The following is a 20,549-nucleotide window of genomic DNA, read 5'->3' as shown; positions in this document are numbered from 1 at the left end:
TAAAAGATTCAGTTTAATACTGTAGGTGTTAAAATGGAAATTCAGATTCAATTTGATTATTATTATATATATATTAGTCAAAAAATTTAGTATCTCAAACAAACATTTAGAATTGCACATTATTCCCGTATTTATGGAATTTTCTAGTGTTTGTTACTACAATATAACTGACAGTATGATTTGTGATAATATAACTGGAAACCAAATAAAGAAAAGAGAAAGTGAGATATGTAAAATGCATTTAGACAAGTCATGTGTGGAATCTGAAATGGCACAGTACAGAGCATTGATTTAGATCTGAATCAATAAGGGGAGAGACTTAGCAGGGAAGTAACAAAAGCAGCAGATATTGGTGTCACATGCACGTCATGTCATGTGTCCATTCTTACTTTGCACGCCCCGCCGTTTTCACTTTTATCGTCGACGTAAAAATGCAGCGTTCTCCGTCCGTACAAGTTAACCAAAGTACATTACATTCTCTTTTTTTTTGGTAAAATACATTACATAATTTACATTATAACTTCTTTTCTTTTTAAATTCAGATTCAGAAAAAGATAGTAAAGACTTAAAGTATATTCATAAAAAAATTAGTAGGTTTTTTTGAAAGGTGTATAAACGAAATCCTTTTTTAAGTAGGCTATTTGTATGAATTATATAGAGAAAATTACAATAAAATATAGGTATATATTGGTGCAAAATAATGGAATACAACAGAGAAACATGTGACTATTAAATGCAAAAGCAGCATCATAAGTTACATAACTCGAAAATACAGTAGGATTCAAGAAATAAAAATTCACGAAACATCTAAGATTCTTCCTTCTTAAACAATATCCTTGCATTTAAGCAAAAAAATAAAATAATATCCTTGCATCATAATTCAATAAAATAAATAAATAACATCCAGCTAAATATATTTGTAACACGATTTCCAGATCATCAATCTACTATTATTTCTCAGTACAATTTTTATTTTTGTTAATGATCGTACAAGTTTATATTTTATAAATGAGAAGCCTAACCAATCATATGTCAGTGTTTGTTAATCATCCGTGTGTACATGTGCAGAACACAAACTTATACGTAACATAACAAAATATACAGAAGACTTATATAATACAAGTGTCGAATACACAACGAGTATTTTCATTTACATATATGATAGAAAATGACATATCATTATTATTTAGATTATGACATATCGTTATACTTAGATAATTACAAGGAAAATTAGGCAGTATAGCGAAAAAAAACATAATTCATGAGATAGCTAATTTCTCTAATATAATGATAAATAATGTGTTTTTTGTACAATATTGTCATTCTACCCTTTCATTTTACCGGTAAAACCTACAAAACAATTATAATCTAAATTAATAACTACTGATTCTAAGAGAAAGACGTGATCCATCGTCACCTCCGTTGGATTAATCAATTTTTCTTCTTCCTCAGTGGTTGCAAGTAAGCACTTTACTACTTTTCTGAAATTGCCAGCCAGACGACGGTGTTACAGTTACAGCGGAGAATAGTGTGAATTTGTATCTCATGAATGGCGCTACAGTTACAGTGGAGAATATTGTGAATCCGTATCTATTCCGATTTCCATCGTTGATTCATCTCAGATCTCTCATTTACGGTACGTTTTTTTTTATTTTACCTTCAATTCTCTTCATCTGATGATGTCTTATTTCTCATTTCCGATATAGTCGAAACTAAGGTAATCTTTTGGTAAATTATGGCCTCGTTGCCGTATCTGTTTTTTAGGGACGAAGTTCGCCATTCCATTCCTCTGTTTTGTTTTTTTCCAAAATCAACATTTTTTCCGTTCCATATAGATAAATTATATACAATCTGAACATGTGTTATTTAAGATGGAAAATCTTAGTTCTAGATACTAATAACGTGCTGTTTCATTCCTCTGTTCTATTTCATGACGATCTTGGAGAGAGTTTTTGTACAGTGAGTTGAAAGACAAGCAAGATGACACTGTCGAAAACATGGTTGCATTAATTGGTGATGATTATCTATTTAAGCATAACACATGGAATGATGGAGTTAAAGCAGATGATGTTAAGGTTAAGAAGGATCCCAAATGACGGCAGACTCAAGTGAAGGTCATGTACCTTATGAATTGGATAGGCAAGATGGTCAGCAAGGTGGGTAGACTGTAGCATTCACTCCTGCGAGACGAGAAGCCAATAATAGTATAAGTGTGTCTATGTAAAAGTACATTTAACCATTTCTATTCTATTTGATTCACATAAAATGGAAATACATCTTATTTGCATTCATGTTTTACAATAGACAGTTTAATATCACTTTAACTTCTGAATTCATACTACTATTTAATATTTGGATTATAGTTTATATTTTTATTTAGGATTTAATAATTATTGGATTAGGTTTAGTTTCTGAAAAATTGGGACTAAAATTAGGGAAATCATTAGACATTTCAAAAGTTGAGAAATTAGTGAGATGCTCTTTTGATTGCAACTATATTTTTCCTGGTTATATTCTACTGTACATGGAATGGAACTGCAATTTCTTGTAATTTGTGTTCTATATTATACAGTTTACTATCACATAATGTAGCTTACCAATTAATACTAGGATTCTTATTTTCATATTTGATATTTGGATTTGGGTTTATATTTTCATATAGGGTTTAGTGATTAATTGATATAGTTTAGTTTATATAAGTTTGAGGTTGTTATTTGCGAAGCATGTATATCATGATCTATATTATTTGCTATATATAATAGCAATACTATTTGATATATAGAATAGTAATGTCTGTAACTTTATTCATCGTTACATCATATGTGTTAAATATGGATAGAACACATGTTATGTTGTTATGTAATTATTTAGAGCCACAAAAAAAGAGCGACGTCACTTAACCTCTCATTTGTAACTGGAAACTTGTTAAAGGCAATGACAAAATCGGACAATTTGAAACTTAAATGTCAAACATTGCATTATGTCAAAATCAATGTTAATTAGCTAATTTGTGTTTAAAATATGGCTATTACACAAATAAGCCCTAATTACAACAAGTCCCGTTCAAGAATTTACGTACATGCATAGATGCATTTTAAGAAGTTTCCAAAAGGTACGGGGTTATGATTTTTTTTTTTTAAACTATAGGGAAATTAAGTAGTTATAATAAACAATAAAAGGGTCTTCTGCATGTTATTTCCAAGAATTTTAATAACAAGCAACGTTACGGTACACCGTACACGGCTCATAGACACATGATCGCTAAAAACCGGAATATCATTTTATTCCGGGTTGTTATTATTAAACAACTTCTCATTACAGTTACACTGAACCTAGGTGAGAAAGAACTCGCCAAGAAGAAGCTAGAGACAGAGACTGGTTTCAAGTGGACATAATAAAAGCTTGGAACAAGTTCTCTGCACTACGCATCTGTTCAGGTGTTCCCGATACGAGAGCAATGCGATCACCGTGTGAAGTTTTGGAATCTGAAACTTCTACCATTGCTCCTGATATCTGAAGGACAGAGAGATGCATTTACCAAATGAGCAAAAAAGGAGACAAGGAGAACAAACTAAACCAATGATCAAACAGATTTCAGAAAACAAACCCTTCTTATGTTCTCCAGGTTGCCTCCTTCTTTGCCGATAACTTTACTCACTGCATTCGCCGGGACAAGAATCTCCAAGGCAGAAGATTGATACAATCTATAGATAAAAAAGAGTTTTGATCATTTGAAAAAGTGAAAAAGAAGAAGCCAAATTTTTTTTTTGCAATTTGCAAAACTTACCCTCCATATGAGTATGGACCGACTGACCCCAAACCATGATCTCTTGGCTCAATATGTGACCTTACCGGGAAGCTTTCATAACCATAGAATCTGTCTGAAGAAACCATTCCCAAGCTGATTTCCCCTGTCTCTCGCCTCTGATCAAAATCTGGAACAGAAGATACAAAAAGAGGAAGTGTAAAACCGGAGTGATCAGATCTCGCAGGAGGATTCCTAGCAGAGACACTGCCTCCTCTATCTCCTAAAACATCTTCTCGAAGCCTTAGAACAATCTGAATGAGAGCATCTCTCACACTGCTGACTTCACCGGATACCTAATAGGTTATAAAGAAACAGATTCCAAAAGCTGAGGATAGAGCAACAGAAGAGCAAAACATATGAACTTTTGATAAGGATTTTTATAATAACCTCAACAAGATCATCGCTGTTATTCCCTTTGGAGATACGGATACTGGCGTTGGTTCTTTTCCTGATTTGGGTTATGACAGAGCCGCTTTTCCCTATGACGCATCCAACAACCTTGGAAGGAACAAGAAGTTGCATCTTAACTGTCTCCTCATCCTCGTCGTTGATCTTCTCTTGAAGAAGAAGAATAGCTTCAACAGCCATAGACTTCATATCATCAGGAGACTGAATAAATAACAAAACACACAGTATTAAAAATAAAAAAAACACTTGCAAAAGAAATGATGATGATAAAAAAAAAAAAGTGGAATCAAACCTCTGTAGCGGTGACAAGGATAACAAACTCATCATCACCATGCTTTGGTTTATTAACCTCAATACGAGAACCGCTCGCGTCTCTCATTCCGTTAATGGTCGATCCTTCTTTACCAATGACACGGCCGATACTGGACACAGGGCATAACACTTTCAAAACCAGCTCCTTCGATCCAGAAGACACAGGACTGGTCACACGCATGGGAATATTAGCAGTGGTTTCTGCATAACCCTGAAGGTCAGATGCATTGACAAACGATGCCCTGTGATCATGGTAGACATAACTAGAAATCTCCGAGGGAATCACAACAGTAGATGGAGATTCTTGGACGGGTGTTGAATCAAGAGGAATCTGTTCTCGAGGGTTAGTCTTGTACATGGTAGCAGAAACAGCGTAAAGAGCCTTCTTCACAGATTCAGTCTCACCAGATATCTAATCAAAAGACACAAAACATAAATAAATAAATAAATAAAAAACTAGAGTTGAGAGACAACACTAACCAGAACGACATTGTCAAAATCCAAAGCACAAGCATGGGAAGGATCCGAAGCATCTTTAGAATCAACCTCAACACTAGCTTTCGTCCTTCTCCTAATGCTCTTAATAACCGAACCGGCTTTACCAATCAGACCAGAAGCTTGGCTAGACGGAACTAAAAGACGACACTCACCATTCTTCTTCTTATTCTCTCCAGCACTACTACTATCTACACAGCTCGCGATCGTATCGTGGACTCTGAGAAGAGCGTCTTGAGCGCAGCACAGAGGCTCTGTTGTTTCGGTCTCTGTTGTTACATCGAGTTTCTCTTTAACGGAGGAGTAGATTGTGATGACTCTCTGGGTGCAGCCAGGTAACTGGTCGAAGACTTTGATCTTGGCTTTGGTGGTGTCCCTGATGGCGTTTATGACTTTGCCAGCTTTGCCTATGACGCCGCCGATGATTCCGACAGGGCATAGGATTCTGTAGATAACGAGGTCGTCTTTGTTGGTGGTTTCGGTGTGGCCATTGGGAAGTCGCCTCCTTTGGTTTTTGTTGTCGTTGTTGTCGTTGTTGTTGTGGTTGGATTTTCGTTTCTTACGGTCACTCATTGTGAGTGTGTGTGTACCTAAAAAAAACAGATTCGAGATTGATACAGGAGAGGACTTTATACTGATAAAAATGACAAATGTATTCAAACACATACGAATGTTTTAAAAGACGATAAGGAGATGTTTGTTCCGTACTGAGATTCTTCCCGGAGACGATATTTATGGATTGAGAGAGAACGTTCGGAAGAGAAGGCGGAGGCGGTTCTGCTTCTCCCCCAATCTTTGTTTTTTTCCGTCTCTTTGTTTCTTTTTATTTCTTAATTAATCCCATTACTTCTTAATTGACTCATAAAACCCTTTTCGTTAGGGATGGCAATCAAGGACCTAGACCGCGGGCCTGGCCCGTAAAGGCTTGCTGCGGGACGGAACTGGGCATCTATTTGATAGACCCGCAAAATTGCGGGTCTCACGGGACGGGCTCAAAGCGGGACGGGTTCAAAGCGGGATGGGCTCAAAATGGAACGGATCGAAAGCGGGATGGGTTAAACCGCGGGATTTTGCGGCAATCCTAAGTCTCCATTTATGCTTTCACATGAGAGAGAGATTATACACTATGGAACTCCATTGATGGTGGTTTCAGTGTCGATGATGTTTCCGGTCTTCCAAGAGCTTCTAATCTGCACTGGTAGAGCTTCTTCAAACCATCATAAATGATAATAAATACATTTGTTTTGTATAAGCTTAATGTATTGATCTGGCCCGTAAGAGTATACTCGATCATGTGCAAGATGAAAATCAATTCATTTCTATGTTTATTTGTGTATGTAGAAATAAGCAATGTAATATTCGATGTCCCGCGGGACATTCCGCGAAGGCCTGCATATTTCGTGGTACGGGATTGGGCAGCTAGTTTGAGGACTGCATTCCGCGCGGGACAGGCCCGCCGTGTACCGCCAGAAGTCGAACCCGCAGCGGTTCGGGACGGGAGAACCCAATTGCCATCTCTACTTTTCGTGCAACTAATTAAGTTTTCTTTTTAAGTCAGAAAAAAGTTAAGAAAAAGAGAGAAACCAATTGGGCTTCTTACACGGCTTTCTGATTTAAAGGAAAATAGACCCCTGGCCCATCTCTCTCTCCCTAGAGACGGAGAAACTCAACTAATCTATTTCGTCTTCTCCGACAATTGTCTCCAGTTGCGTTTCCGAATCGGAGCCGTACATTAATCGTCCTAAGGGTTCCACGAACCCTCAGTCTTACTACGAACGTACATCATCTTCTCTCTCTCTGCTATCTGGTTCCTTGTTCGATTTTGGTTTTATTTATTTAGTTCTATGTATCTTTTGGGCCTTTTTGCATCTCTAAGATTTAAAGTTTGATTGTGTAAAGCATATACACTATACAAGAACAAGAGCCTGTTGTTGTCGGAATGGAACAAGAAGATGCGGAGAGAAGCACCACCGTCGTTGTTGAGTCGACGACCTCGGATTTAGATCCGATAGCACGAGTGAGGAAGCTCTTGTTCCGCCAGATGCTCGTTGGAATCAAAGACGGGAGATTCTTCCTCGGCAGTTTCCACTGCATTGACAAACAAGGAAACATCATTCTCCAAGACACCGTTGAGTATCGCAGCGTCAGAAGATCCTCTCCGTCCCCTACTGAACAACGTTGTCTTGGTATGATCCTCATCCCCGCCTCTTGCAGGACCTCTTGCCATGTTGATTGCTCCATCGAGGAACAGCTTTCATTGATTCAGCTCAATGAGTAGAAGAGCCTCGACTTGATGAGTGTTGGTCTCTTGATTCCATGTCATTGTATTTCATGATTTAATGAGAGTCACATAACTTTGTGGAGATTAATGTATACATGCATTTGGAAGCCCTTTTCGGAATTTTGTATTTAGATTTAAAGAAGAGATGTTTGTTTTCTTTAGAATCTGTCTCTATAAGCTGTTCCATACACAATGAGATAGGGTACTGTCCGAACAACTGTGTCAATGGGAATGGCAAAGTTCACACCCGAAGACATACCCGTCCCTGCAACAACACCAAATCATTCTCTTCAGTATCTGATTCATAACAGAGTTGTGGTTATGTTCCTTGGATTATGGTGAAAGGTAAGCACTAACCTTTGCGGGTGAATGTGGCAGTATTCACGCCTATGGTATGGCCATAAGAATCAAGCAATGGCCCTCCAGAATTGCCTGAGTTAATGTCAGCATCTGTTTGGATAGCTTCTCGAATACTCTTCCCGTTAGGTGAAGGTATCTCTCTTCCCAACCCACTCACTACCTACATCATCCCCCCCATCATATAAGTTATATGATATAACCAACAAAACAATCACTTCCAAGTGAAATGTTTATACTTCAGTGTAACATATATTTTTAAAAAAAAGTAAGGATCGTCTCCTAACGCTTACCCCTATTGTCAAAGTGTTTTCATATCCATATGGATTCCCAATAGCGAAGCAACTCTGACCTACGCGTAGATCACTGGAGGTACCAAGAGCAACAGGTTTCAACTCACGTCCTTCGGTTTCGATCTGAGTGCATAACAGCAGTTAAGAAGGGACAATATGTTCAACATGTTACTTGTCTTAGAATACCTTCAAAACAGCAAGATCATTGTCTGGATCAAGACCCACAATTTTCGCTTCCTTGGTAAACTTTGTCCCCATGGCATCAACTAGAGATACCTGCCCCAAACCATGATTTGCTCTTTAAGTTACTTGGCAATGGGCATTGTGGTTTTCTTTCGCTTTAAAATTTAAATGGATAAAAGAAGATGGAGACCTTACAACGTTGTAATCCACTCTGATCTGTAGCTAACTTGGCAATGACATGGTAATTTGTCACCTACAAATTGAACAAGAAACAAACCTTTTCAGTTTAACAAGGATTCAGAGACAAGAGACTCGAGGTTTTGGTAAGGTTCTCTCATAATTTGTGCGTTACAATGTGACCAAGCTTGTCCCAAACGAAGCCAGAACCCGTCCCTTCGATCTTTGCATTATCCTCAACATTGGATTCACAAGATGAAGTTTTGGGAAGCTCAATGTCTTCGATATACACAACAGACGCCGAAGTTTTCTGTCAAAAAAAAAGCAAAAAGCTGAGATTTTTAATTTTATACACAGAAGAAGAGAAGCCTTAAGATTTTGATTGTTCAAAAACCTGGAAGAGATTGACATTTCTCTCTTCTTCTTCCTCGACCTCTTCTTCTTCTTCTTCTTTTTCTTTCATTTGTTCTAGTGCGATCGCAGACTCAACTGGGAAATTCTGTTGATTGGAGGAGCCAAGCAGAGTCGATGCGAGCACCAGACTCGAACCGAAGAAGATCAAGCTTCTTCTTTTCCGATCAGGGCTCGAACCGGAGCAAGCTAACATTGACTTCGACCTATTGAATGGAGTTATTAAAGTATATAAGACTGAGGAACAAGCTTTAGAGGAAGCAATAGCCACGCCCATCATGGCTTCTTCTTCCTTCTCCAAGCTCTCGGCTCGCTCTCTCCCTCAACCACCAACTTACACACAGAGGAAGATAAGGCGCGATGGTATAGGTTCGTTTTTTCCGGTACTGAAACGGTTCTGTGGTTTTGGTTTTGGTTTATTCTTTACAGTATCTTAACCGGGTTATTGTTGAGGTGAGGAAAAAAAAAAAAAAACTAACGTTTGTACTAATTTTTTGGTTGTAGAAGAAGAGCACACAGGGCTTCCTATATACTTTCACCAAATGTTAATTTTGGTTAATGAAATAGAAAGGTCTTTGTAGTTGATTACATCTAGGATACTACATTGTTCTTATTATGAGAATGTTTTTTTTCTCAATGCTTGCTCAAACCAGCAAATCATAGATGATCAGCATTTTGCTCACACTAATCATCATAACAGAGTAGAAGACTTCTACTATGTTAAGTTACCACTAGATATACATCTCGTATACAGTCATATGTGCTGTGCGCATTGGTCATGACCCCATGCTGAGCCGGGAGGTTGAGGAAGATGTCACTAGATAGCATAAAAACTACAAATAAGGATCATGCGTTGCGATTATATCCAATTATTGGCATCTCTCTATGTATAAAAAAATTCTGGTTAGATCTGTAAATGATGGATTTACAAACATGGAAAAATATATAAGAATATAACTAGATTTTGACCCGCGCTTGGAAGCGCGGAATATTTTACGATGAAAAATTTCACTAATAATATAACAAATATTTTTGTAATTTTAAAGAGTGTATTTTTGCATTTAAATCAGTGTTTTTTAATTTAACCCGATTGTGATTATACCGGTTAATCCGGAGATCTAACAATTCAATTTAAGTTTTTAAAATATTCATATTAAAAAAAAATCATTAAAATCCGAGACTAACCGATTGAACTGTTGGATGACCGATATGTAATCTAATTTGATTTAAATTATAATAGTTTCATAATTTGTAATCTTATAATCCAAATTTTAAAGTTTATTATTTTGCAATTCATAAAATTATGATGTTTCTACAAAATTTTAAAGAGAAATGATAGATATAAAATAACTAAGATTAATTATTGTATTGTTTGGAAACATTGATAGTAGTATAAAAAATATATTGTTTGGAAACATTGACAGTAGTATAAAGAAATAAGTATATTGTTTGAAAACATGGATAATAGTATAAAGAAAGGAACATTCATAATTTAATGTAGGTTTAATTATAAAGTATAAAAGTGTATTTAATTTAAAAACTTACAAAATAAATGTTAGGTCCAACAGAATGTTTCTGTTTTAATAAGATAGATACTATAAAAGGTAACAAATCATCTCATTTATATAAAATTTTATCTAGGTCCTAATTCTTGCGATCATGCACGAACTAGCTCTGTACAAAAAAAAAAGACTTATGACTTATGAGTGTGTGACGTCTATATCAGGACCTATTCTTATGTTATTTTATGTTTCTTAGTCTTATAGTACTCTTCGCCACCTTCTCAAGAAGACCAAGCCGCTCTCTAGGTAATCCCGCGCAGAAATGAAGATAACGAACGTGATGGAAACGAGAAGATCGCAGAGGAAAAGTTAGAAAAGATGGTTTATGGTTACTATGCATCTGGTGCAGAGGATCAGTGGACTCTTCAGGAGAATCGAAACGCCTTCTCCAGGATTCTGTAAGAGAACCATATGTTCTTTTTTCTTTTTCCTTTTAATTGTTTTCAAGCATTTGTGGGCATGTGTTTGAATAAAACAGGTTAATTAAGGGCTCGGGTTCTGATCGATGTAAGCGAAGTTGATGTGAGCACAAGGGTTTTAGGATTTAACATTTCAATGCCAATCATGGTTGCTCCTACCGCAATGCAAAAAATGGCTCACCCTGATGGTAATTAGTCCTTTTGGAGTTATTTAACGAGAGTATAGCTGCTGAGATGTCTTGTAAGGAAGAAGAAGAAGACTTTATCTGATACTGTCACTTAGCTTTTAGATATTAACATATATAAATGGCTTGTTGTCATTGCAGGCGAGCTTGCAACCGCCAGAGCTTCTTCCTCTGCTGGAACGATCATGGTTTTGCCTCTCTCTCTCTCTCATAGTTTGGTTATCTACTTTTTGCATTCATTTTCTTTATTCTTTGATATTTTTTTTCAGACTTTATCTACATGTGCCACTTGTAGTGTTGAGGAAGTCGCTTCCACAGGACCTGGTATTCGTTTCTTCCAACTCTACGTAAGTATCCACATGACCTTTTGTCCACGAGTTATGTTTTTGCAATTTTCCTTATTATTTTTTTTTGGCTTGAATTGGTTTATTGTATTTCTCTTGATTTATTTTAAGGTATATAAGGACAGAAACGTGGTTAGACAGCTTGTGGAACGAGCTGAAGAAGCTGGATTCAAAGCGATTGCTCTTACTGTAGATACCCCGAGGTTCGGACGCAGAGAAGCCGACATCAAAAACAGGTGATGAAACTTCACAGCATCATATTAAAGTTTGTGACATCTTGATGGATATGTTATCTTTTTGCAGATTCACGCTTCGTCGAGGTCTGACGTTGAAGAACTTTGAAGGGTTGAATCTTGGGAAGATAGACAAGGTCAGGGACACAGTTATTTAATAAGCATACAAAATGGATCTAAAGCTCAATATTTTCAAAGATATTGCATATTTTTACTTGATAATTGCAGACGGATGACTCATGGCTAGTTTCTTATGCTGCGAGTCAAGTTGATCAATCACTCAGCTGGAAGGTTTAGAATATGTCTCAAATATTTGTTCAGTTGATAACTATTTTGTTTTCAGCTTCTCTGAGCTGTTTGTTTCTTCTTCTTCTTACAGGATATAAAGTGGCTCCAATCAATTACAAGCTTGCCAATTTCTTCTCAAGGGTGTTCTTACAGCTGAGGATGGTAATACTCTGCATCAAAATTTTCACTTCAAAATCACCAGAAGTTAGTAACAGTCCTCTTTGATCATTTTATACTTTGGCAGCAAGAATAGCAGTTAAGTTTGGAGCTGCAGGGATTATAGTTTCTAATCATGGAGCTCGTCAGCTCGATTATGTCCCAGCAACAATCATGGCCCTTGAAGAGGTGGTTAAAGCCGTGGAGGGTCGGATTCCGGTGTTCCTCGACGGTGGTGTTCGCTGTGGAACCGATGTATTTAAAGCATTGGCTCTTGGAGCTTCAGGTGTCTTTGTAAGTTCATTCATCAAACACACTCTTTATGTCCCTGACTTTTACCATATTTCACATTTTGAGTCCAAGACTTTTTAATTAGTAAAAAAGTGAACCGAAGGAAATGAATAATATGATCCCATTGCTAGCATATGAGTACAGTCACTAGGTTATATGATAATTCACACGATGTTTGTTAGGTTGGGAGGCCGAGCTTGTTCTCGCTTGCAGCTGACGGAGAGGCGGGAGTGAGGAAGATGCTGCAAATGCTCAGAGACGAGTTCCAGCTGACAATGGCACTAACTGGTTGCCGTTCACTGAAAGAGATCAGTAGAAACCACATCAAGACCGATTGCAACTTTCCTCATTACCTTCCGGCCAAGATATAAGAACAACGATTCACTTCCATTCAACTCTAAAATCGAAAAATTTCCATTTGAGTAAAAGAATTAAATATGATATTAAGTTATAATCTTCAATTTCGCAATACAATATGTTGTAGTAATCAGAACTATATAGTTGGTTTTCTTTCCACCTTTCTAGCTCTAGTTTGGACGTATTTTCTCCCAATTGTGTCTGATAATAGAAAGTGACGTGTGTGAGAAGCAAGATCAGTGTTAAAGACTTCCAGCCTCTCTTGAGCTCTTCTCGGGTGATATTAGAGATTTTTCTCCCATGATTGTCCCGTCCAATAAGACCCTCAGTGTTTTGCTCACCAACTGCAAATTTTCACCTATCCAAATTCAGGATGTCCCAGTCCATGTGGTTGATCCAATTGCGACTGTGGAGGAAAGTGTTGTTGAGTTTCAATCTATTGATGACTTTCTCAACATGATTAAATTCTCTTCAACTCCAGCGATAATCCATCTGTGTCGAATAGCTGATACCCTCACCTAGGTGATGGTCATTATCCCTGATTGCAACCAAAAAGAAAAAAGAAGAATAGAAGACCATTACCTTTCAGTTGGGTTCTTTCAGCTGACTTTTTTAATTCTTTGATTGATTTATTTCTTCTTTCAGACAAATACACCACCTTGATTTAAATTATGGTTTTTGACTGAATAAGTTTCATGTTGATTGAAAACCAATAAAATAGAAAATAATGTTTGGAGAACCCATACATATATATTATTCAGAAACACTTAAACAGAATATAAGAGATGGCGTTCAGCGGTCCGGTGACTATTTTGGGCTTGTTTCTTATGGAACTTTTAAATGAATCACTTGTATATATGTGGAGAAAAGATATGTCCATTCACCAATCCACAGAACATACCATGTCCATAGGCTATATATAGGCGTTGCTATCCAACCAATCACTTGTTCTTTTGCCTCCAATAATTCTTTGGATTCTTGTGGTGTAAAATTCAAAACATGAATTTCTCTAAATACATCTTCAAGACCATAGAGCCTAGGGTTGTCCATGACTGCAGAAATTATTTTTCTTCGAATGTATGCCTCCTGGTATCGGATCTTGGAGATTGTCATGGGAGAAATTTATGCTTGCAAAAAGAGAGGCTGGCAAGATTTTCTGCTCAGGAGTAACCTAACATTGATCCCGCTATCGATACCCTTATATATAAGATTAACTGTTGAGAACAATAGCGACGAGGAAAAGAGCAAAACCTATTTAAACTGATCTAGTCTCCAGCCCCAGGAGACTAGGGACCGATGACGTCTTGGATATGAGAAAGAATAATGATGACAGGAATCAAGTTGCTTCCTTCAACACCCAATATTTCAATGGTTTAGATAATTTTCACTAGATACAGGAAAAAGGAAAAATGTTACAACGTGATTGCATTAACCATGACATAATCTTGCTATATACACTGACAGTCTGACACACATAAGACGGTTCCAATAAAAAAAATCAATGCATGCATGAAACGCATATGATAGTCAGGACTCAGGACCCATATAATATATATTTGGCAATTTATATTACATAGTCTATCTAAGATAATAATTTAAAAGGTCCTTATGTAATGTATTTAAGGATATTATTAATTTTATATCATGAATTGACAATCAAATATAAACTTAGCATTGTTATTTTTTTTTGTTCCACTTTGTGCTTACGGTTTCTATTTTTTATTATAACTATATTTTGAGTTGTATTATATGGTAAACTTACGAAAATATGTCTTTACTAAAACGATGCACATCCAGATAAAGCCATATAATTAGAGATAATCGATATTAAAACCTACAAATTACGTTGACAAAAAAAAACCTACAAATTTCAATAAATAATTATTATACTTGGTCCACGAGTTCACTTGAATCCACAAATGTACCATGAAAACCGTACGGTACTCTAGACGGTAGATTGATCGTAGCTTCAAGCTTTAAATTAACGGCGTTAATAATTTGAAGTACCGACGTCTCTCTCACTTCGTCGTGAACGTAACAGAATATATAACCGTCATCTTCATTTTCTCCGCCGTCAACGGCGCCACTGGGCAAGAAAAACGGTTCGCCGCCGTATTTCTCACTGCCGTAAACATACTTTTCAATTTCGCCGGTGACAAGATCAACCTTAGCGAAACCGGAGACTTTTGGCCAAGGATCAGCGATAGCCAGAAACACGAACCGGGTTTTCCTACCTAACCGGTTCCGGTTAACCATACCGATCTCTAAATTCACCTCGTCATCCAACAACGCGCGTCGCGTGGATTCACGCGTCCTGAGGTTTATCTTGATCTCTATCAAGACGCTTCTCAAGCCCTCGTCCCTCTCGTTGAAGATAGAATCCGCCGGCGACATACACGACCCGATCACCACCACTTCCTCAGTCTCCGGCGATTCCCACGCGTTCCAGAGATGGAAACAGAACGTCTCCGGCGAGTCCACCCAGATTATCTCGGAAGCCTCCGTCGCGTCTTTCGGCATTATCCCCAATCGCGAAACCTTCTCGCCGTCGAAAACCACCGGCGAGTTCCCGGCCATCATCTCCCCTAGCTTGAACACGACTTGCTGATCCGGGATCACCACGAAGTTCTCCGTTATAGCGAAATCGTGAATCATCGTCGGAGTCTCGAGCGGGATCTCTACTTCCGGTGATTTAACGCCGTCCGGCGAGAATCTGAAGTACTTCAAGTAAGGCTTTCTCACGACGTCGTAGCTTAGCGCGTGGAGCTCCTTCGTAACCGGGTCGAGCTTCGGGTGGGCGATCATCGTGGATTTTAACTGACCGTCGAAATCGTAACGACCAACGGTTTGGAGATCGCCAGTTTGAGTTATTTTTAATTGATACGGTAAATCGTCTTCTGACATTGCTAATAGCCGGTTATTGAAGTAAACCAAACCGGCGTTCGCTACTCCGACGCCGTTTTGATTGTTGACCAGACCGCATATCCCACGTGCGTAAAAAAGCATCAGACGTGCGATCCCCGAGTGGCCGTGAAGCTCGCCGATTGCTTTCGGGAAAACCGGTCGACCCAATCGTTTTTCTTGAATCAATCTCTCGGTTTTAGTAAACCGACATGCGTAACTTGCTGAACCGTTGGTTATTTTAACGGCGTGAACCATCCCGTCTCCGTCGAATAAATGATGCCCAGCGATTGGCTCGAACATTGGATTTGCGCCGTTACGGACATATACTCCGTCAATGCTGTCTGGGATTGTTCCTTCGACGGTAAGAAATTGTCGGACGGGACATTCCGGCACCGGAAAATAATTCCCGGCGATTTGAACACTCGGATCGGCGGTTTTGGAAAGAGGAGTATCTTTCTCGTGGGAGATCAACGCGCGCTCAGCTGCGTCAATAGCAATCGCCGCCACTTTCTGGAAAATGTTTAGTCGGAGGGAATTATGATGCGGCGGCGTCGCAGTGGTTGTAGGTGTAAATGAAGAACGTTTAAAGGGTTGCTCTGTTACGTCGATCGGCACCGTGCATTTAATTTTCGGCTGTCTTTTGATGGGCCTCAAGCATAAATCAATTTGGGCTTGAGGCCATTTTATAGCACCGCTCGTCGGCATTGTAAGCAACGAAACCATGGCTTCTGTTTTGATCTTCGTTAGAAATTTGAGACAGTGATGACTGTATCTTGTGTTCTTGTTTTGAAAAGAAAGGAAGGTTCGATGATAAGAAAACCGAAGAAAGTGAAACTATATATAGACTTGGGTAAGACTGTAAGAGAGAGAGAGAGAGAGGCAGAGAGTAGTCTCTATATAATATATTAGGTACATTTATAAAATGATTTGAACCATGCCTTACATTACATGAAATACCATAGAAACAAAATTTAAGACTGAACAGTTATGATTGATTTATGGTAAAATCGGGAAGTCATTAAGGCTTTTCACTAAGTCAGATTTCGTATTAATAAACAAATCCTTTTTTGATATCATATTTAGGAAAACGAATCTTTTTCTTGAAAAAAATCTTTTGTTTTGTGTTAAATTTCTTTACCATTAAATAACACTAAATAACACTAACAAAAAGTTTTTTTTCAACAAAATTCATTTATAACTAAATTTAAAAGAACTTAAATATATAATGATAAATTTCATATAAAACACCACATTGTGCTCGTGATAATCAAATAAGGTATTACTGTAGCAAACACTTACCGTATTATGAGAATTTCTATAGAAAAAAAATAAAAACTACTAACATTTTTACATCTCTCTTAATAAAGTATTTCTTTTGTCTTTGTGAAAGCCACCTTAGTCATTGATGTGGGATTGTGGGCTATCGAATCCATGCGCAGTCATCATGTGGAAACTGTAGTTTTTGAAGGGGAGTTTGCGGATTTATTTGGTGCAGTCACTAAGAGAGATGTAAACTGAATACAAACTAACATTTATTAAATTATACAAAAATACAATTTGCTGTCCAAAAAAAAATACAAAAATACAATTTATTCATATATAAGCCATTTTGGTGTTATTCTGAAAATTCAATTCATAAGCTTACTTAGAAAAAATATAAAGCTTTGTCAGATGTTTGCTTTATATATTAAAATCAAAATTGAAAATTAGGTATTGAATATGGAATCCTAACCTAACGTGTTAATTTGTTGATATTATGATGTAAATTTTCTGGTGAAAGTTACTTCCACGTTTTCATATGATTTTGTTTCTCTGTATCTGTGTTTCCTGATTCGATGCAGTTTTTTTTTTTTTTTTTGAGAAAGTGCTTAATTCGATACAGTTAGTCTCAAGTTATTTCCTTCCTAACTAACATGCTCCAAAAAAACATTGGGGAAGCTTATTGGTGCACCTTATATCGTAAATCACGTTTATGATTTCAGTATTAAGGTCTGCATTATGTTTCAGATGAGGATTACATATTGCCACAAAATGTAAATGCAAAACATTCATACTTTAAAACATCTTAAACAGAAATACTACAAATCATTTATAGTGGCATACGTAGTTCATGATTAAAGTTCAGTTTTGCTTAAAATAATTAAAATGGTCATTTCTAGCTTAGAAAAATGTTCAGACTTGGAATTTGCTTTATAATCTTAGACTCGATTCTTAACACTTTTCAATATTATGCTACTTTTGAAAACTCCCATACATAGTATTGATCCACATATATATATATATATATACATATATATATATATATATATATATATATATATATATATATATATAATTGATAAATTTCTTTTAAAATTGTTGACAAAAGGAATCTCATTTATCTATAATATATGGTATAAAAGGTTGAACTCATTGACGATAATAACACAATTTTTCTGTCGCAGGGACTATCACAACCTTAAACTAAAAACCGTGGTTTTTGGCAATGACTACAGTTCTCTGGTTAATTATAACCTTTTATATGTAGATATATAAAAAATAATATAGTTTTATATAAAAATTAATATAGTTTGTTTTAATCAAAATATAAAGATTTAAACCAATGATTGTGATACACAGTATATATGTATATCAACTTCAACATCTGGCAAAATTACTTAGCTATAATAGATGTGAATAAACTAAAACGTGCAAATGAATCAACACAATTATATGTAAAGAATGTTGGGATTTTGTGATCAAGAGGTAAAGAGATGATCAGTTTGGGATGATAACATGTTTCACATTTAATTCATTTGATATGTAGAATTAAATCATATTGTTCATCAATTTATATCTATGTTTACGATCTATTTTGAAATTTTATATGTTCATAGATATGGTTTATCCGTGGATTTCATGCACCTACACTTTTAGATAAAGAATTGTTCAATAGGTCTGTTATATTCAAGGATAATAAAAAAAATTATATGTAAAGAAGCTGATTTGTTCAAGGACTTATTTGCTAAATAACAAAAAAAAATAGATTTTGGGAGAGAGTAGAAAGAGATAGGAAGAAAAAATAGAAAGATGGTGGGTTTTTGGTTAGTTAGTGAATTATAGTTTTTTTGGTTATTAGACCATCATTATTGGTGGGCAAAGGGGAAGGCCTTAAGGGAAAGGAGGAAGGGACCGATGCAAATAATAGGGGAAAAGTCTTTAGATAAGGGCTGCCCTTATGTGCCCTTAAGTTTTTCATGACCAAAAAAAAAAAAAAAAAAAGAAAGTTAAGGGCTTTTGTCTCTGCCCACCAATAATGATGTTCTTAGACCTAATTTCCTTTCTATCAATAGGTCTGGCATATCCTAGGATAATAAAAGAATTAATTTTTTTTTGTAAAAGAAAATAAATAGTAATAAAAGAATTAATGGCAGCAGAAAATCCAGAATACAATAAATCTAAAGAGAGAAAGAAAAAGTGTGTACATATGAACTTTAAATATACCTAAAACTCATTAATCCTTGATTATCATATAAAACTCATTGGATCCGCAAATCTAAGTTAAATGGAGAATCTATTTTGAATCGTGACAAAAAAGGAGAATCTACTGTGAAACTGCTCACTACAAGAAAACACGCCGATATCGAGGGACATTTTCCTCGGTATTTCGTCGGAATAAGCGTATTCCGACGAAATACCGAGGAAAATGTCCCTCGAAAAAAACTCGTCGAAATTTCATTTTCCGTCGAAATTTCCTCGAAATTTTGTGACGGAATTTCGAGGAAACATAATTCCGAGGAAATTTAGAGGACTGCCCTTCGTCGAAGAGGTCCTCGGAATATATTGAGGAACTATTCCCTCGGTATATACCGAGGATTATACCGAGGGAAAAGACCTACGAAAATTTCCGAGGAACCTGTCCCTCGGAAAATTTCGACGAACGGTGTTCCTCGAAAATTTTCGAGGAAAGCCGTTCGTCGAAATTTTCCGAGGGACAGGTTCCTCGAAAATTTTCGAGGGCTGCTTTCCTCGAAAATTTTCGAGGAACCCTCCCTCGGAATATACCGAGGAACACTTCCCTCGGTATATACCGAGGACATCTGTTCCTCGGAATATTCCGAAAATTAAATTTTTTTAAAAAATTATTTTTTTAAAAAATAATATTTTTAAAATTTAAATTCGTAAATATAAAATTAAAATTTAAATTAAAAACATATTATTTAAAATTCAAAGTCATACAAACGAAAAGAAAACATTTAGAGTTTTTGAAATAAATTAAACTACGGGGTTTGGAAGTCCGGGTCTGGCATGTTCGGGAAGTCGACGTTGGCGTTCGGGTTCATGCTCCTCATCATCGCCATCATTTGCTCGTTCAGCTTCCTCTGTGCCTCCCAGCCCGCCTCTTGACTCGCCACCATGGACTCCAGCGCAGATATGCGAGCATCCTTGTCCCTCATCTGGCTCAGAAGGACTTCTTGATCAACATAGGACGGTGGTGGTGCAGAAGCAGACGGAACCGAGGGAGACCGACGAGCCAAACCGAACAAACGGCCCTTCTTCTTTGGAACCGACTGAAAAAGAAAGTGTAAATTTAAATAATATAAAAATTTAAATAATATAAAAATGGATTGAACTTTAAAAAATGAACTTACCGCTTCAACGATTTGGTTGATCCGAACCCGAGGCAAGCCGGTCGATCCCGTCGAATCGTCATCCTCGGTTTGAAGCTGAGACACTTCCTGTTCCATCTGACTGTCGATGAGGGTGACCACATCCCTCACAACACCATCATCAATCTCGCCGGTCTTCTTGTTGGTATACGCCGTCTTTATTAGGCGGAGATGATCAACCGGCTCCCCCTCATTTTCTTGCGCCTTGAAAAAAACATAAATTAAACAAACATTAGTAATTAAAAGAAATGCACAAAAAAATATTAGAATCTTAAATAATATAATAAAAACCGACAAGCTTACCAAGCGATCTCCCAGACTGGCTAAAGACTGAGCACCCAAGTTATGGACGTACATGCCCTTCCCCTTACGGTCGCTCTTGCGGTTGGTGGAGTTGGTGGAAGAAGTTGCTCTGACTTCGTTCTTACTCCAATGC

At 37.0% G+C, this 20,549-nt stretch overlaps 4 protein-coding genes and 1 pseudogene across 6 annotated transcripts; 2 read left to right on the top strand and 3 right to left on the bottom strand.

Moving 5' to 3' along the window:
• Nucleotides 1–3,166: 3,166 nt before the first annotated feature.
• Nucleotides 3,167–5,841, bottom strand: LOC108826091 (KH domain-containing protein At4g18375). Of its 3 annotated transcripts, none has more exons than XM_057003054.1 (7): nucleotides 5,690–5,841; nucleotides 5,009–5,609; nucleotides 4,509–4,940; nucleotides 4,196–4,417; nucleotides 3,788–4,101; nucleotides 3,608–3,704; nucleotides 3,167–3,513 (listed from the first exon to the last, which is right to left on the bottom strand). In XM_057003054.1, exons 2-7 carry the CDS (start codon nucleotides 5,594–5,596, stop codon nucleotides 3,382–3,384), a joined length of 1,785 nt encoding a protein of 594 aa, XP_056859034.1. In that variant the 5' UTR covers nucleotides 5,597–5,609; nucleotides 5,690–5,841; the 3' UTR covers nucleotides 3,167–3,381. The 3 variants fall into 3 exon arrangements, with proteins under 3 accessions (XP_056859034.1, XP_018454968.2, XP_018454976.2); XM_018599466.2 differs by having other exon boundaries at nucleotides 5,009–5,613; nucleotides 5,692–5,840; XM_018599474.2 differs by having other exon boundaries at nucleotides 5,009–5,613; nucleotides 5,732–5,803.
• Nucleotides 5,842–6,641: 800 nt separating this feature from the next.
• On the top strand, nucleotides 6,642–7,424 carry LOC108833966 (uncharacterized). Its single transcript, XM_018607345.2, has 2 exons — nucleotides 6,642–6,800; nucleotides 6,923–7,424. Exon 2 carries the CDS (start codon nucleotides 6,963–6,965, stop codon nucleotides 7,299–7,301), a length of 339 nt encoding a protein of 112 aa, XP_018462847.1. The 5' UTR covers nucleotides 6,642–6,800; nucleotides 6,923–6,962; the 3' UTR covers nucleotides 7,302–7,424.
• A 32-nt stretch (nucleotides 7,425–7,456) lies between these two features.
• LOC108833964 (protease Do-like 5, chloroplastic) lies at nucleotides 7,457–9,064 on the bottom strand. The gene is made up of 7 exons (XM_018607344.2): nucleotides 8,709–9,064; nucleotides 8,490–8,624; nucleotides 8,328–8,390; nucleotides 8,141–8,230; nucleotides 7,955–8,077; nucleotides 7,662–7,824; nucleotides 7,457–7,569 (listed from the first exon to the last, which is right to left on the bottom strand). Exons 1-7 carry the CDS (start codon nucleotides 9,003–9,005, stop codon nucleotides 7,463–7,465), a joined length of 978 nt encoding a protein of 325 aa, XP_018462846.1. The 5' UTR covers nucleotides 9,006–9,064; the 3' UTR covers nucleotides 7,457–7,462.
• Nucleotides 9,065–10,549: 1,485 nt separating this feature from the next.
• LOC108840754 (glycolate oxidase 3-like) lies at nucleotides 10,550–12,735 on the top strand (annotated as a pseudogene).
• Nucleotides 12,736–14,372: 1,637 nt separating this feature from the next.
• Nucleotides 14,373–16,251, bottom strand: LOC108833968 (9-cis-epoxycarotenoid dioxygenase NCED2, chloroplastic-like). Its single transcript, XM_018607346.2, has one exon. The coding sequence runs from the start codon at nucleotides 16,185–16,187 to the stop codon at nucleotides 14,445–14,447; it is 1,743 nt and encodes a 580-aa protein (XP_018462848.1). The 5' UTR covers nucleotides 16,188–16,251; the 3' UTR covers nucleotides 14,373–14,444.
• Between the last annotated feature and the right edge of the window lie 4,298 nt (nucleotides 16,252–20,549).

The sequence above is a fragment of the Raphanus sativus genome, chromosome 2 (genome assembly GCF_000801105.2).
Source record: "Raphanus sativus cultivar WK10039 chromosome 2, ASM80110v3, whole genome shotgun sequence".
Classification (NCBI taxonomy): domain Eukaryota; kingdom Viridiplantae; phylum Streptophyta; class Magnoliopsida; order Brassicales; family Brassicaceae; genus Raphanus; species Raphanus sativus.
The sequence above is the reverse complement of the archived record's forward strand: the minus strand, read 5'-3'. Positions and strand labels throughout refer to the sequence as shown.